We start from the raw sequence: 16097 nt of genomic DNA on the forward strand, positions 1-16097 counted from the left end.
AAAAATCAAAAAAATTTTTAAAGTGAAAAAATGAAAATGACATGAATGTAAATGGCTGTCATGAAAAAAGGGAAAGTAAAAAAATATAATAAATGAAAAAAATGAATGCAAAAAAATCAAAAGTGGATTGTTTGAAAGAAAATGTTGGAATAAAAAATGAATGATTAAGGAACCAAAATGACAATGGATGGATAATTGTTAATGTGACTAGAAAAATCTACCTGCAACGCAGATGGTTTCACTCTAAAGCAATTAAACTTTCTATATATATGAACTGTAATAAACGAATGATATAAAATGAATGTAGTATGCTGAAAAACATACAAACAGCTCATTCAACTACTACTGTATGAGCTGCGATAACTATAGTTAGAAAAGTGCTTAATTTTAAATTGCCAACTTAAGATTAATTAAGTGCTTACAGAATACGAGAAATGTATGTGTGGAAAAACTATATTATGCTTAGAGATGGCTTATTTACTGACAGAGGATCTTTGATATAAAGCATTATAAAATCTGATTGCTCGGATGCTGTCTAAACCACCTTGAATATGATACTTACAGGGAAATACGCTAAACATAGTAAGTAGTAAAATTATTGTAAAATAATGTATGTTGAAAAATTGTACTATAAGCTGGAATAAAAATATTAAAAAACCTTTTGATTGAAAATCTAACTGTCATCTTTGTCAGGTTAATTGGAAATAATACATGTTAAAATGAAAAAAATGTTTGATAAACATGAGTGAAAAATCAAAATGACAATGGATGGATAATTGGGAAAATCTACCTACAGCGCGGATGATTTCACTCCAAAGCAGTTAGACTTTCATTTGTTCACGTAGCGATGCTGTGTGATGTCAGTGTGATGTCAGTAATGAAATTGAATGCATTGACTGTAACAAACAAATGGTACGAAATGAATGTGGTATTCAGAACGGCAAAAAACATAAAAACGGCTTATTCAACTACTATTGTATGAGCTGCGGTAACTATAGTTAAAAAAGTGCTTAATTTTAAATTACCAACTGAGGTTAAATTCAGTACTTGCAGGAGCAATCAGATTTTATAATGCTTTATATCAAAGATCCTCTGTCAGTAAATAAGCCATCTCTAAGCATAATATAGTTTTTCCACACATACATTTCTCGTATTCTGTAAGCACTTAATTAATCTTAAGTTGGCAATTTAAAATTAAGCACTTTTCTAACTATAGTTATCGCAGCTCATACAGTAGTAGTTGAATGAGCTGTTTGTATGTTTTTCAGCATACTACATTCATTTTATATCATTCGTTTATTACAGTTCATATATATAGAAAGTTTAATTGCTTTAGAGTGAAACCATCTGCGTTGCAGGTAGATTTTTCTAGTCACATTAACAATTATCCATCCATTGTCATTTTGGTTCCTTAATCATTCATTTTTTATTCCAACATTTTCTTTCAAACAATCCACTTTTGATTTTTTTGCATTCATTTTTTTCATTTATTATATTTTTTTTACTTTCCCTTTTTTCATGACAGCCATTTACATTCATGTCATTTTCATTTTTTCACTTTAAAAATTTTTTTGATTTTTGTATTTATTCATTTGTTTTGTTTGTTTTTTCATATTTAGGATAATTAATACGTTATTGACCTTTCCAAGTCCTGCTTGAATGAAGTAAGCATGAAATATATAATGATTGTATTATCCAAAAACCATTATTGACTCCATGTTGTTTATAGTTTCATACATTGTATATGACACAGGATCACCACCTCTCAATTCCTTGCATTTTTACAATGTCACATGTTTTACTCCTTGATATACTGCATTTCATTTATTTTTTCATATACACATGTTGTCTTTTAAGTTATTTTTTCATATATACATGTTGTCTTTTAAGTTATTGTATCCATAAGTCCAAACACATATATATGTATTAATTTTTCTGATTTTATGTTATTTATAATACAATGATTTTATAACATAATTCAAATTAATATATTTTTATATTTAGTTTTTTATTCATTTATGTTAAATATTGTTTTATTTCATATATATGTATATTAATTATTTATATGTCCATTTCTAGTTGCCCCTGAGGCAGCTCTGTGCAAAAAGAGCGAAACTTGGCCAGAGTCGGGCGTTTTAATAAAGGGCTTTCTTTTATCCGATTCTCATTGTCGTCACTGCTACACAGCTCACTGGATCGGTTACCGATTTGTTTTTTAGTTTATGAATTATACATAAAGCCTTATATTGTATTCTTTGTTCAATTGGGAGCCAGTGTAATTCGGCTAGTGTTCCTGTAATGTGTTCATTCTTTTTTTTGCCAGTCAAAATTCTAGCATCTGAGTTTTGTAATATTTGCAGTGGCCGCATTGTGGATTGTGGTAGTCCTAGCAGTAGGGAGTTACAGTAATCAGTGTTTGCGAATATCAATGCCTGTAGGACTGTGCGGAAATTGTTAAGTGTTAGTAAAGGTTTCAGTCTTCTTAAGATCATTAGTTTTGCATATCCTTCTTTTATTTTCAATGAGATGTGTTGTTTCATGTTGTTTTACATGGTATACTTCCATAATGTTAAAAGGTTTTGTTTCAGGGTTCCCTGCATGGGGGGAAAGATTACTTTCAAGGCCCTTCACATTGCTACTCTTAATTCCTAGTTCAAAGTTCTTGTATATAGCAGTGATGATAACAACACAGAAAAGTGTTAAAGCCATTAAACAAGGAAACACACTAGAGGCTTTGGTGGTGTCCAACAATACTTTTGCTGATAGGTTGTAAAATGATGAACTAGAGTCTTTATAACTGTTCAATTTATTTTTTGATGGTACAAGTGCTTTTAAATAAATTTGTGATTCTTAAAATCTTAATTTTAAAGCTAATTCATATAGATGGTAACTTTGAAACAGCCACGGGGGTGCCCATCTACGTGCCAAAAGACACGGCCATATTATAACATCCACATGTATATGCGTGCATGATATTAAATAGGTTGTATGCACGTACATATGCGCACAATTTTATACAGTTGTGTGCATCTTCGTGCAAATGCCGCCTCTACTACATAGTAGACGTGCACTGACGCAATTATCAGTTTCCACAGTTTGTTCCCAGTTAGCCCAGTTAAAGGATAGGACTTCCTAACCCCCTAGTTAATTAGCCACCCTTTTACCCTGTTACCCCCTACCCTTAAAACCATGCTGATTAGCCTATTTTTTGTGTTCCTGGACTTACACACCATCTATAGCAGAAATAACGTTATGTGGTAAGGGACCCTGGCATGCACAGATTTCATTGAGAAATCTAGGAATGCCTATGCCCCACACAGATATTCTTCCCATGCCCTGCCTTTTTTTGCAAAAAAAATGTTTTTGTGCCCGTACCGGGAGATACGCGCGTACTTGCACACTTTTTAAAATCTGCGCTGCGCACACTGGCCCAGCTTGTACATGTATCTCCTGGCTTTGGCACACGCCGAGCTTTTATAATTCACCCATTAGTCATTAAGTTAATGTTTCTCCCCTCCCAACGGGCAATTCCCTCCCAAAATTGGTGAAGTGTCCAGGTGAAATCCATTTTAATAGGGTCATTTATCTCCTATATCTCCATGATGTTCTCTCCTCTGAATGCATTAATCTCCTTATAGTACCTGAATGGCACCAATTTCCTCCTCATCTCCATTTTAGTATCAGGATGATACTTCTGCAATTCCTCTTCTCAAAATCTCTGGTAGATGTTCCTGGGCCCTACTGTGGTTCCAGTCAAACTCCTTTCTCCCCTTTCTCCTTCTCCTCCTTAGGATGGCTGGAAGTCATCCTTCTCCCAGATTCTGATGATCTTAGATTGTTACATATGGGGTGTTTAGTGTGCCCTTGGGCCTCAGCCCGGGCCCAGGCCTTCAGGGCCGAGCCGAGGGTTGACGGTGGGCTCTGCATGGCTATCGGGCTGACCCTCTGCCAGGCCGGCAAGCTCCCAAGGCCAACATCCAAGGATGTTGGAAGTTGAATGGTCCTCCGACCATTCCGAGCCCTTTCGGACCTGCCGCTTGATCGGCATTGGAGCAGCAGGCCTGGCCTGAGGTTGAGGGCAGACGGAGGCCTTGACACGTAGACATGACAGCAGGATCGTTGCAACGGCATCGCAGACGAAATCATGACAGCAGGATCGATGCTACGGCATCGCGGACGAAGACATGACACCAAAGCTGATGCGAAGACATCACGGACCAGTGGTCGATGCAACGGCATTCCGGACCAGGGTCGATGCGACAACATCAGGAACAAGACATGGCACCAAGAGTGATGCAACGGCATCCAGGACAAGACAAGGAACTGACGAAGTCCAAACGAGATGAGAAGCTGGGCGGAAGGACATTTGCACTGACTCTCAGGGCGCCCTACTCAGCCCACCCGCGGGACTGAGTCGCGGACCACCCTGTTCCACTGTGCACCCTACACAGCCCGAGGAGGCTGGTCACGGACCACGCTGAGAATGGGACAAGCGCAGGGAAGGATCCAGTCGAAGCAGAACTCCAACGATGGAGCCGGTGTCGTCCAAAGCTCCACCCACAGCTGGCAGGACATGACGGCTCAGGAGCACAGGACAACAGTCCACCTGCAGGCAAGTCCACGCTCGGGCACACATCATCCGAGGGACCCCCGGCCTAACAGGTACCGGAAGGCTCAAGATCGCTGAAGATGAAGACGCAGGAACAGGACAACAAAGAACCAGGAACAACAGGAACAGAAGATCAAGACGAGACACCAGGACACCTGGACGGGGACCTCAGGCATGAACATGACTTGGCATGATGAGACAAAGCAACAAGAACTCCATGGAGAAGACAAGGAAGACCTGATGGAGCTCTGGCAGGTGGGAGCCTCCTGAGTGAAGCAACTCCAATGCAAGGCAAAGACAGACTGAAGTTGAAGTCCTTTTATAGGGCTGCAGACTGGCGACTCCCTGGGAGGAGTTTGGCAGGCCCACACCTAGCTGGCCCTATAACTACGGAGAAGTGCTGAGGGCCGGCCCCTTGGGAAGGGCGTGGCTCAAACCAGGAAGTCCATGCAAGCACAAGCAGCCTCAGGCAGGCCCCATGGACATCGAGGCCTCCCAGGCCCTGGAGCAAATCCTGGGCAGTTCGCAGGCGAGACTCTGGCTTGGAGCGGCCTCCAGGAAGAGGTAAGGAGCCTCCCATAGCCCCGCTACAGGAGGGTTCATAACATAGATTCCTCTTACTTGAAGGGAATCTCTCCCATTTGATGTTAAAGCAACAACTAACTGAGTCCCTAGTTAATGAGCACTCATAACTCAAAAATACACACAGAAGCACCCTTCCGATCCAAGGCCCCCGCTGGTCTCCGGCGGGGGCCGAAGAAATTAAAATCGAGGCCGGTGGGGGCCGAAGAAGTGAACACCGGTGCTGCTAACCGCTGGCGGAGATCAGCTGTTCAGCGGGGGCCTCGATTTTAATTTCTTCGGTCCCCGCCGGCCTCGATTTTAATTGAGTCGGCCCCCATCTTCATTTCTTCAGCCACCGCCGCCGCTGCTGGCCTCAATTTTAATTTAGTCAGCCCCATCTTCATTTCTTCGGCTGCCGCCGGCCTTGATTTTAATTTAATCGGCCCCCATCATTTCTTCAGCCACCGCCGGCCTCGATTTTAATTTAGTCGGCCCCCATCTTCATTTCGTCAGTGGCCGCCACCACAGGCCTCGATTTTAATTTAGTTGGCCCCCTGCCGGCTTGGTCTTCCACGGGAGCTGGCTAATCTTCTTTTCTTCGGCTCACGCTGGCTTGGTCTAATGGCGGGGGCTAGCTGGGAGGTGCTGAGGCTGGGCTGAGGAAGAGCCACGCGGTCGAGACCACGTGACCAGCTAGACCGGCCCACCGGGGGATGCCCGATCCCCCGATAGGTCAATCCGCCCCTGTTTGTGAACTATGTGTACTTCTTACCTGCTATGTGGGATAAATGTTCAAATAGCCAAATATACCTGCATAACTCCTGAAGTTACAAGGGCATATCCTGGCTAAGCTTTTGAAAATCTACCCCTATATTTACCTGTTTAATTTCAAATGACTTTTCCAAGGTCTTTAAAGCAATGACTTCTTCGAACATCTCCTTCTGCTTGGTACTGAGAAAAGCATTCCTTCGGATTTCTTCGTAAGACCACTCTTTATTGCATGATCCATCTTCAGTAACAGTGGGGCAAGTAAACCTGAAGTCCTCCTGGAAAAGCAATAAATTGTTAGGTGATGATTTACTAATTACAGAAACATCTATGGGAACAGCACATTTTAATAAGTGTAGCCTACTCTGTATTTAATAGCTACACTTTTGGTCATCTTAGACTACAAGCTAACAAGGTTAAGTGGACTTGCCCCTATTAATATTGAACAAAATAAATGATGCATCATGGTGTACAGAATTAGTCTCTAGAGAAATTAAACTTGTTCATTGATCAGGGATCCAAAGAATAACAATTTTCACAAGACTGAAGGAATTCCAGAAAGAGAATAGAGAGATTGTGATTGGATTTACATATCTTACAGGGGAACAGAGGGGCAGAGAAGTCTGTTACATCAGCAGATAGAATGAAATAGTTAGAGAAGAGTAATTAAAAGGAGATGGCTACTTGGAGGGATTAGGAAGCCAGTAATAAAGTGAGAGGGAAGAGAAATCCAGAGTTATTATCCAGTGAGAAACAACATAGTCAAGGCATGAGTGTCAGGCTTGAAAGGTCATTCTGGGAGGTCAGAGAACCATAATCTTTTACAGATACAAGAAAAATGGTCAACAAAGGTAAAAGTAAGTGAGCTCCATTCAGAAGGAAGCCATTTTGTTAGAGTGAGGCCATGATGTATATAGCACATAATGATATATACAAAATGGGATGAAAGCTGTAAATACTTAATCTATGATGAATGACCAATTATGTGCCAGAAACCACTTTTGCCATGCAACAGTTACGCAGTTTGTGAATGAGTAATTCTTTTCGAAATGGTAAATATTCAAGTGAGTGCTAATGATGGACTTAGCCAGCTAAGTTAAACTAATTTTCAGCTATACCCCTCTAGGTTGTGGCTAAAAATTAACCTAAATCTAGTTGGCTAAAACTTAATTGACTAAGTTTAGGGAACCTTGGCTGAAGGTTTGCTCAGCCCTGACCTAGATCACACTACATTTCTCCTCTAAACTTAGTCACATGATCTCCTCTAAATTTAGTCACATGATCTCCATGATGAAGACCTGGCAAGGGGCCTATGGGTATCTTTACAATAGAGTTCATTGCATTATATTTTTGATTATATTTTTTATCACACAAAATCAAAACCCAATTGATAAGAAAACTGAACAATTTAAACCACTTCTTTAATGTTTATCATGCTTTGCATCATCAAAGAGTTCTACACACACTATATAAGTATTATAGACAGTTTGCCACTGAAAAATTATGCTTAAAAATAACATAACTGTGATTGAAAACTTGAGAACATAGCAGTGATTGTAGTTTTGCAAATATTAATTTATTTATTGGCTAATTGTTTGTACATTGGATTGTATTTTAAGTTGCAAGCACAGTCTGGTTTACAACATGCTGTATGCCAATCCTCATTGGTTTTAAATAGAGCAGAGTGATGGTGATGGGATGCTTGTGGTACGAGTGATGATAGTGAATGGCATTTGGTACTCACAATAGAAATAGAGCACTGTAATATAAGCTTTTCAACCGGTTGGTGGTGTCTTTTACCATTTAATAGTCTTAAGAATGTATAACAGCCAAAATAAAAGATTTTAATTATTTATATATTTATTGTATGTTGATATCTATATATTGTGAGGAAACCATTTTTGTGGTAGATATAGTACAGATTTGGTGAGTAAGGGCTGGAGTTTAAAAAACATTTTGGAAAATTTTATATAATCCTTGAATACACCTTTTCAATCTTGTTGTCTCTGGCCTTATCTGCAGTGTCAGAATTAAATTTAAGCTTACGTTCCACAAGGTCAAAATAAGCTTTAATCGATCTTTCCAAGCATTGTATTATCAGAAACAGCATATTGATAATTATGGGGTTATCAAGACTCATAGAAGCTAATATTTAGCACCACTTAGCCAGATAAATGTAGACTTATCTGGCTAAGTGACAGTCACTGACTATCTGGCTGTGTTCAGTGACTACTACTTAGCTGGATAAATAGTTATCTGGCTAAATAACTATCTAGCTAAGTGGTGAGCAGGATGGGGATACAACAAGAAGGAGCTATTTATCCAGCCAACTTAACCGAACAAGTGATGGTATTCAGCTTTATCCAGCTAACTTATCTGAATAAGTTAGACCTGCTATTGAGCAGGTTTAAAGTTAGCCAGATAAACTTTTCCCGCTAACCTTAAGCTCTCTGGGCATGTTCAGTGGTTCAGGTGTATCTCTGAATATCCTGGCTAAGTTAGCTGGATATGTTTATCTGGCTAACTTTCCTAGCTGGCTGGCTTTTGAATATCTACCTCAGAAATAACTATATAAAATGGAAGATGTGGCAGCCATTTTATGAACTTGGAAAAGGATCTCATGAGACAACGTGCTGACCTGGCACATACGCCTGAGGAATGCAGACAGATAAGATAGTACTAGGAAAAATACTGGACTACTTACAGATATTGCCCATTATATGTAAAACAGTGAACTGCTGGAAAAGCCCCATCTGGGGGGAGATAGCTCGCTCCCTCTCTCTCTCTCTCTCTCTCTCACATGTGTTCAGCTGCAAAACAATGCTCGATTTCCTCATGTAACTGCAAAAAGATGCCCAGGCTAGGTGTGGCTCAAACTGGCCACTGATGTCATACATACTTGGAACATCTAATAATAATTGTGGTAAAATTGTAACTGTACCTTTTCACTGTCAGTTTGTATGTAGTTATTAGAAATAAAGAATTCATATTTGTGATTATTGAGGTGTTGACAAGTAATTCTAAGTTTCTTATAAAGACGATAAATCCATTCTCAACACAACAGCTAAACCTTCTTCAGGTACCTGGAAACAATAGAGGATGCTCCCAAGGATTTCAGCTCTCCACCAGAAAGCAGTGACACAGTGCCAACCATGGGTTTGCAAAACTGAGGTTTATTTTACCAGAGACATGCTCTAGCTCTGGCTAGGTCCAATACTCTTATATTTGATCAATTTTGCCTCTAAACTTGTGGTTACTGTACAATGGTGGAAAAGGACACAGCCATGAATTTTTTCATACCACCAGCGTTTGTTATCCCCACCCAAAATCAGGTCATGAACCGGCCCTGGGCCACGCTCCACCTGTTTTCTGAGCCGTGAATGAGACTGTGACCTTCAGTCTTCTCTAGCATCCATGAAGCATCATGGCCCTGAAAGCAAGCAGGTGATGCCAGCTCTCGCCTCTAAGCTGTACAGGCAGGTAACACGCTATTGTGGGGGCAAGCACTCACAAACTTACACTGCTCGTTCTCCAAAGAACTACCACCAGCATATTAAAAAAACAGCATGAAAGAAAACAAGGCTCCATGACTAGCAAATAGGTCAGCTTATCGGCTACTAAAGGCCACCCACCATGCACCATCAACAGCTTTAACTGAAACATCTTTGTCCAAAAAATATATCAGCAACCACATATACTGTGAAAAAGATTTTTCAAAAAACACTTATGAGCATAAATGGGTTTTTGAAAATTGCGACTTTACGCCTGTAACTCCTTTGAAAAGTCACTCCATAGGGCTGAATTATCAAAAGGTTTTACACATGTAAATGGGCTTTCGAAAATTCCTGTGAAATACGCTTCTTTTATTTGTGTAACTCTTTTCAAAATTAACTCCTAAGTCTGTGAGAGTGAAAAAACACTGTTCAATATGGCCATCTTCCTAGAAATGAATCAAGGATATTTAACAGTTCAGGCAATCCAAGCAACGGTAACACAAGTTGAAAGTGCATGCTACAAGCATAGTCTTACGCTTGTTGGCCGTGGAGCCCTGCGGCCAGCCTCACCCCTCACCATGCTGCCGCGGCTGAAGCAGGCTTGGGCTCCCTGGCAGTGACAGGCAGCTGCTGCCGACGCAAAGGTCCCCCCTCATAGTCCTCCTCGTGGCTCTGAGATGCCAGTCAATGCCATCCCTGGTTCTCGCAGCTGGAACGCCGCCAACACTCAGCTTTGCCTCCAAACCCCTAGGCACGCACGCGCGCGCGCCTCCATGCCTGGTTTAAAAGGCCCATGGCGGGAAATAGTTCCACGAGTCTCAGAGATGACATCATCTCCCAGGAACTACTTAAGGGCAGTCCCTGCCTTCCTTCGATGCCTTGGCAACAAGTCTCCACGCTTCCTGCGATCCGCGGGTTGCTCCTGAGTTCCTTCTTCATTGCTCCTGCTTATGTTTGGCTTTGAATTCGGACCGGGTGTGACCACAAGCTATGCTGCCTGCCACGACCCTTGTCTGGATACCGACTACGAGCTATGCTGCCTGTCACGACCCTTGCCTGGATACTGACTACGAGCTATACTGCCTGCCTCTCTTCTGGACTTCCATCTTCGCAGAGGGCTCAACCTGAGGGGAACGTGGGCTGGTAGTGGTGAAGCTCCAGTGGGGTCTCTGCTTGTCAACAGCCTCGCTTACCTACGGTGGGGACCTGTGGGGCTCCTCCCCAAGGTGGCGTCAGCTGCCCCTCGGTCCAAGGGTCCAACAGCCCAACACATGGTACAAACATGCATTTCCCTTCGCTCACCAATCCTGCCCCACTCTAAAAAGATTGGGAGCACCGGTGGGATGGACTCCCGTTATTCCTCCTATTCTCTTTCCTGATCCCGTGTTGCCCTATATGCAGTGTGCACAGCCACTTGACAAAAGCCTCTTAACTAAACACTGCTGAGGATGGACGAATGGACAGACATGCGAATGGACACATCCTCCACAATAGGTGCTTTTACTCTAGTGAAAAGCATTCCAATAGCCAACCCTGCCGCAGAAGCCAAAGCTTCATTGTAGTGAGGACTTTCCCTATAGCTATGACCATTTTTTTACAAAATGTACTTTTTTTTTTTTTTTTTTTAAACTCTTCACCCTTTTCCCCATCTCAAAATAGAATAAACACTTCAAAGTCATGATTGATCTTGGAAATATAAAGTAGAACTTTCCTTCTAGGACTAAGTAATACCATGTAACCTGAGACATGCTGGAAAACACTGAATGATTAGAAAAGCAAATAGCACTTACACTTTCTATTTTATATTTGCAATAATCGTTCAGCGACTTGGGGTCCACGGCATGGCCACACGACATCAGGATTTTGGGACATGCTTCAAAATCATCACCTGAAGGAAAACATTCAATTATATTTCTTTAGTAGCTGTTAACCCTTTCTATAACTCCTACAGACAGGGAGGCCCTTATTTAGTGCCTTTTGACTATGTTCGGACAGGATGTGATTACCGACCTTGGCATTGGCATGCTTTTCCCCTTTTAATTTCTTTCTCCAGTTTTGTCTCTGGTATGCTGCTGACAGTCTCGGTATTGCTTCTAAGCTGTGGTAGGCATTCTTTAATTTATATGTAACCCCCTGACCATTGAGGGTCACCATCTCTGCTTTGGGGAGCCGGGGGTAACTCTCCCAAAATGAGGAAATAAATCTCAACTGGGTCATGGGCGGGGAGCAGCCAAGCTGCAAGGCCAAACTGGGCACAGGACACACACACACAAGAACTTAAAAAAAAAAGCAGCAAAAAAACACTGTCCACATCCAAATTGTGCTCCAAAAAGAAAGGATAGTTTATTAAAGTATCTTCAATTGCTTGGAATTTCCCATAATAGGGTGTTACGAAATCCCCTGTTGCTGTGCTACAGGAGGTATCTCACCTTCTCCTCCGGAGGCCGCTCCGAAGCCAGGGCCTCGCCTGTGTATCTTCCCGGATTTGCTCCAGGGCCTGGGAGGCCTAGCTGTTCCTGAGGCCTGCCTGTGGCTTGCTTGTCATTGCTTGGACTTCCTGGTTCCCTCCATGCCCTTCTCCCTAGGGGCCGGCCCGCGGCTCTCCACCTCAGTTATAGGGCCAGCGAGGGGCGGTCCAGGCAAACTCCTCCCAGGGAGTTGCCTACATCCTGCAGTATAAAAGGACTCTCATTTCACTTCCTACTTGCCTTTGGATTGGGTTCTACAGTTGCTTGTAACCTCTCTTGATCCAGGTCCTCCGTGGTCGTGCCTGCTTTGATAGCTCCTTGTCCTGTCTCTGCCTTGATGTCTGTTCCTGAAGTTGCCTTGATGTCTATTCCTGATGTTGCCTGATGTCTGTTCCTGATCCAGTTCCTGATCCAGTCCCAGATGTTCTTGCCTTGAGCTGCCTGGAGTGCAGCGAACCTACCTTGAGCTGCCTGGAGTGCAGCAATCCACCGCTTCTTCTTCCCAGTGCTCTCCCGATCTCAGCGTGGTCCGTGACCAGCCTTCCTGGGCTGTGTAGGGTGCGTATGGGACGGGGTGGTCCATGACTCAGTCCCGCGGGTGGGCTGAGTAGGGCGCCCTGAGGGACAGTGCCCATGTCTTCCTTCCAGCCCTCATCTCTGATGTCTCTGTACCAGCCCTTGTCTACGATGTCTGCACCAGCCCTCGTCTAAGATGCCTTCCGTGTACTAAGGACTCTGTCTGCCCTCGTCCTCTGTCCGGCCTGCCGCCCTTTGCTGTTACCCAGCGGCAGGTCCGAAAGGGCTTGGAACAGTTGGAGGACCGTTCATCAACCAACATTGCGTTGCTGGTTGCCACGGGCTTGCAGGTCCGGCTGAGGGTCAGACTCCGCTCCTTAACCCCTGCTTCAGTACCCGCATGGCTCACCATGCATGCACCGGCTCACCTCCCACGGTATGGCTGGGTCCTCCCTAGGTCTCGCCGTGGCCCAAGGGCTCACACCACCTGCTCTAGAGACGGCCGCGCTCCTCGCGCCTACGATAGTACCCGAGGGCCTCCAACCCTCGGCCCGTCAGCGGTGTGGTGGACGTGCCCGTAACATAGGGTGTATGGAAGTCAAAGTGGAATGTTTTGGGCAGAGACTGAAGCATTTTCATCGTGAGAGATGACCTTCAAACTAACCCAAAAGTCTAGGAAGTGGTCTGTGACATCCTGGTCTTGAACTTCTTGCAGGATTCAGAGGGGCTATTTGAAAACTTGTCCATTCTGCTTAACAGCTATGAGATGAAATGTGGTCTGTGTTTGATTTGGCCTAAAATCAAGCAACCAAAAAATACACACCTCAAAATATAAATTCCCCTCTTCTTGAACAAACAAACAAACACGGGGGAAATGCAAATCTTTGTGGATAGACTTTTAATGTCCGGTATCTTTAAGGGTAACGCCCAAAAGGGAGTGCCTCAATGTTAGTATATATAGTTTTTACTTTAAATTTAATAATTGAACTTTAGTGCTCGTGTTTGTGCTTCATTATGTATTATACTATATCATATAGTGGTATATTATGTCTTATTTACAAAACTCTCCTTGACAACCACAGTCCTTAAAGAATTAGAAGTCTTCTAGGGAAAGTTGTTATACAAAATATGAGTGAAGCCGCCCATTCTGGGAGAAAAGAAGTCAAGTTGATGATATTTGCCATCCCAGAATGGGCGGCTTCACTCATATTTTGTATAACATCTTTCCCTAGAAGACTTCTAATTCTTTAAGGAATGTGTTTTTTTGTATTTTGTTTTATTTTAAGCTAGATGAACAGTGCACACCAAGGGCCAGATTTTCAAAGGGGTACGCGCGTAAGATATGCGCATACCCCCCAAAAACCTGGCCCAAACTCCCCCTGCGCGCGCCGAGCCCATGTTGAGTCTCATCACAACACAGCTCATTTCTCTTAGCATAAAGGTGCTCTTTTGGAGCATGAACTACAGGCAAAGACATGAGACATCAAGAAGTAAGCAAGGAGGAGAGACCAAGAGATAGGAATTCTGCTGATGAAAATTAGTGTCAGCTTGGAGGAAGTACAATTTATCTCCCCAGGATTAAAACAAAAATCAGAGCAGAAAGCGGGGTTGTATGTTTTAGCTGCCAAATCATTTAATTTTAGCATAGGTTTGCTAGTTCTACTGCTTTCACAACCATTTCCTTTCTTTGGTTGGAAGACCTGCTAAGCAAAACTTCACTTCTGAAGATTTCAATTGTTCTTTTCTGCAGTCCTGAAACAGCTGCATTTTACAGACACTGTCCATGGTTTTCCTGATCCTTTGAACAGGTTTAATGGAAGCTGTTCACTCTGTGTCCTCACCTATCTGTTAAGTTATTATTCATTTATTATGCTGCCTCTGCAAATTCCTTAAACTCACGCAGCAGCCATGATCAGAAGAATGTCAAAAGTTACCTCATGTGGAAGGGGATCTAACTAGTTCACACAATGTTAGAATTTGTGACATCATAGCCAAACTGGACCAATCAGATCCAGTGTGTAGGGAGATATTTTGAATTTCTGTACAGTACACATAGGAACCAGTATTCTGTAAAACATCAGATATTGTAAATAAAAGGATTATTACCCGTGATTCCATCAGGTCCATAGATGGCCTCCAGTTTTTGCTTCAGTTTGTTACGGTTCTGCTGAAAAACAGACTCTAAAAGAACAGTGATGAAAGTGCTAGCTAGGTTAAAGAATATTGCTATTATTTTAATGTTATATTTGTTTCCCACTTTTAGGCATATAGTATAAGACAGGAAATCAACTGAAAATACATACATTTGTGCACATGTATATGGGGTAGGCAATATAATGAAAACCATTTTTGCAGGTAAAATGCTGTTTATCCATATAAATGACTTTTTTGATTATTGTAAACTAGTCACAAAAACAACCCAATAGTAAAGATCAAATGCATATGAAGTTTCAAAGAGACCTCAAACAATGACACCTGAACAGCCTAAATGTTGCGGGGAAACACTATCATCATTTGCAAATATTTTTTTGTTTTATATGCAAATAAAATCAGTTCTTATCAAAGTTCAAATATTAAAAAAAAAAAATAGAAAACTTATCTTATTAATCAAGATGAGAGAAGAACATGGTGTTGCGGTCCCCACTGCTTCCTTCCCCGTCGGACTCGGGGTCTCTTACCGTCCCGTGGACCGCGGAGGAGGATCCCCTGCTCCTGGACTGCCAGACCGCGTGGTTCCCGTGCTTCCCTCTGAGGACTCCTCGCTAGGCCCTGACCGTGCTTCACTCAAACTGGGGCTCTCTTGCCTTCCTCCGCCCCACAAAGAGGGACGCCGGTCCCCAACCGGGCCCAGTCGCATGGCTCCGGCCTTGCCTCACGAAAACGCCGCCAAAGCCTCTCTGGACTCCGCGCGCGAGGGCTGGGTACTTCAGCCCCGGTACCCGGAAGTGCTGCTCCGCCCCCGAGGTGATGTCACGCTGCGGCTAAAGTATATAAGCAGACTCCGGACTTCCTCACTTTGCCTTGCAACGAGGTTCACACAGTTCCTCTGTGCCTTGAGTTGCTGCTTATCTTCCGTCTCCCTGCTGATCTTTGGTTTGACTTCTGCTTGTTCCTGACGACTCCTGCTTGCCGCCTGCCTCGACCCTGGTCTGCCTGCTGATTCTTGGCCTTGACTCCAGCTTGTTCCTGACGTTCCCGCTTGCTGCTGCCTCGACCCCGGTCTGTTCCTCGACCTTGGACTCCAGTCTTGCTGCTGATTCTGGAGGCCCGCTCCCAGTGTGCTCCTGACTTCCCGGCTGACCTCGGCCTCGGCCGTGGCCCTGCTGGGCCCCTGACCTCAGGACTTAAGTACTCTGGCCGGCCTAGGCCCGGTTCTCCTTGCAGCCTCTGCTTCTGCCCACGGACTATTTCAGACTCTGGGCTCCAGTCCTTGGTTACCTGGTTCTTGTTCCACTGCGTGGCAGCTACTTCCTACGTCTCACGCCTAAGTCCCCGCGGTCGGTCCCTACGGGCGCCTGCTGGGGGGGCACCGCACCGCGCGGGTGAAGTCCTCAGCCCCCTCTGCCTACCGGCCTCACTCTTACCAACCTCCCGGCCGATCCAAGGGTCCACGACTCCGCTTGAACGCAACACATGGGGTAAAATTGAAGAGCTCGGCGTGCGCTAAAGCTGGGAGAT

At 43.5% G+C, this 16097-nt stretch overlaps 1 protein-coding gene across 1 annotated transcript in view; it reads right to left on the reverse strand.

Moving 5' to 3' along the window:
* Nucleotides 1–16097, reverse strand: part of LOC115082693 (probable E3 ubiquitin-protein ligase RNF217) — a 36505-nt gene that overhangs the window by 7599 nt on the left and 12809 nt on the right. The window contains exons 4-6 of the mRNA XM_029586888.1: nt 14526–14600; nt 11226–11323; nt 6052–6219 (exon numbers count right to left, since the gene is read on the reverse strand). Of these exons, the coding sequence (XP_029442748.1) occupies nt 6052–6219; nt 11226–11323; nt 14526–14600 (341 nt within the window). The remainder of the gene's footprint in view (nt 1–6051; nt 6220–11225; nt 11324–14525; nt 14601–16097) is intronic.

This window comes from Rhinatrema bivittatum, unplaced genomic scaffold, assembly GCF_901001135.1.
Source record: "Rhinatrema bivittatum unplaced genomic scaffold, aRhiBiv1.1, whole genome shotgun sequence".
In the NCBI taxonomy this organism is placed as follows: Eukaryota; Metazoa; Chordata; class Amphibia; order Gymnophiona; family Rhinatrematidae; genus Rhinatrema; species Rhinatrema bivittatum.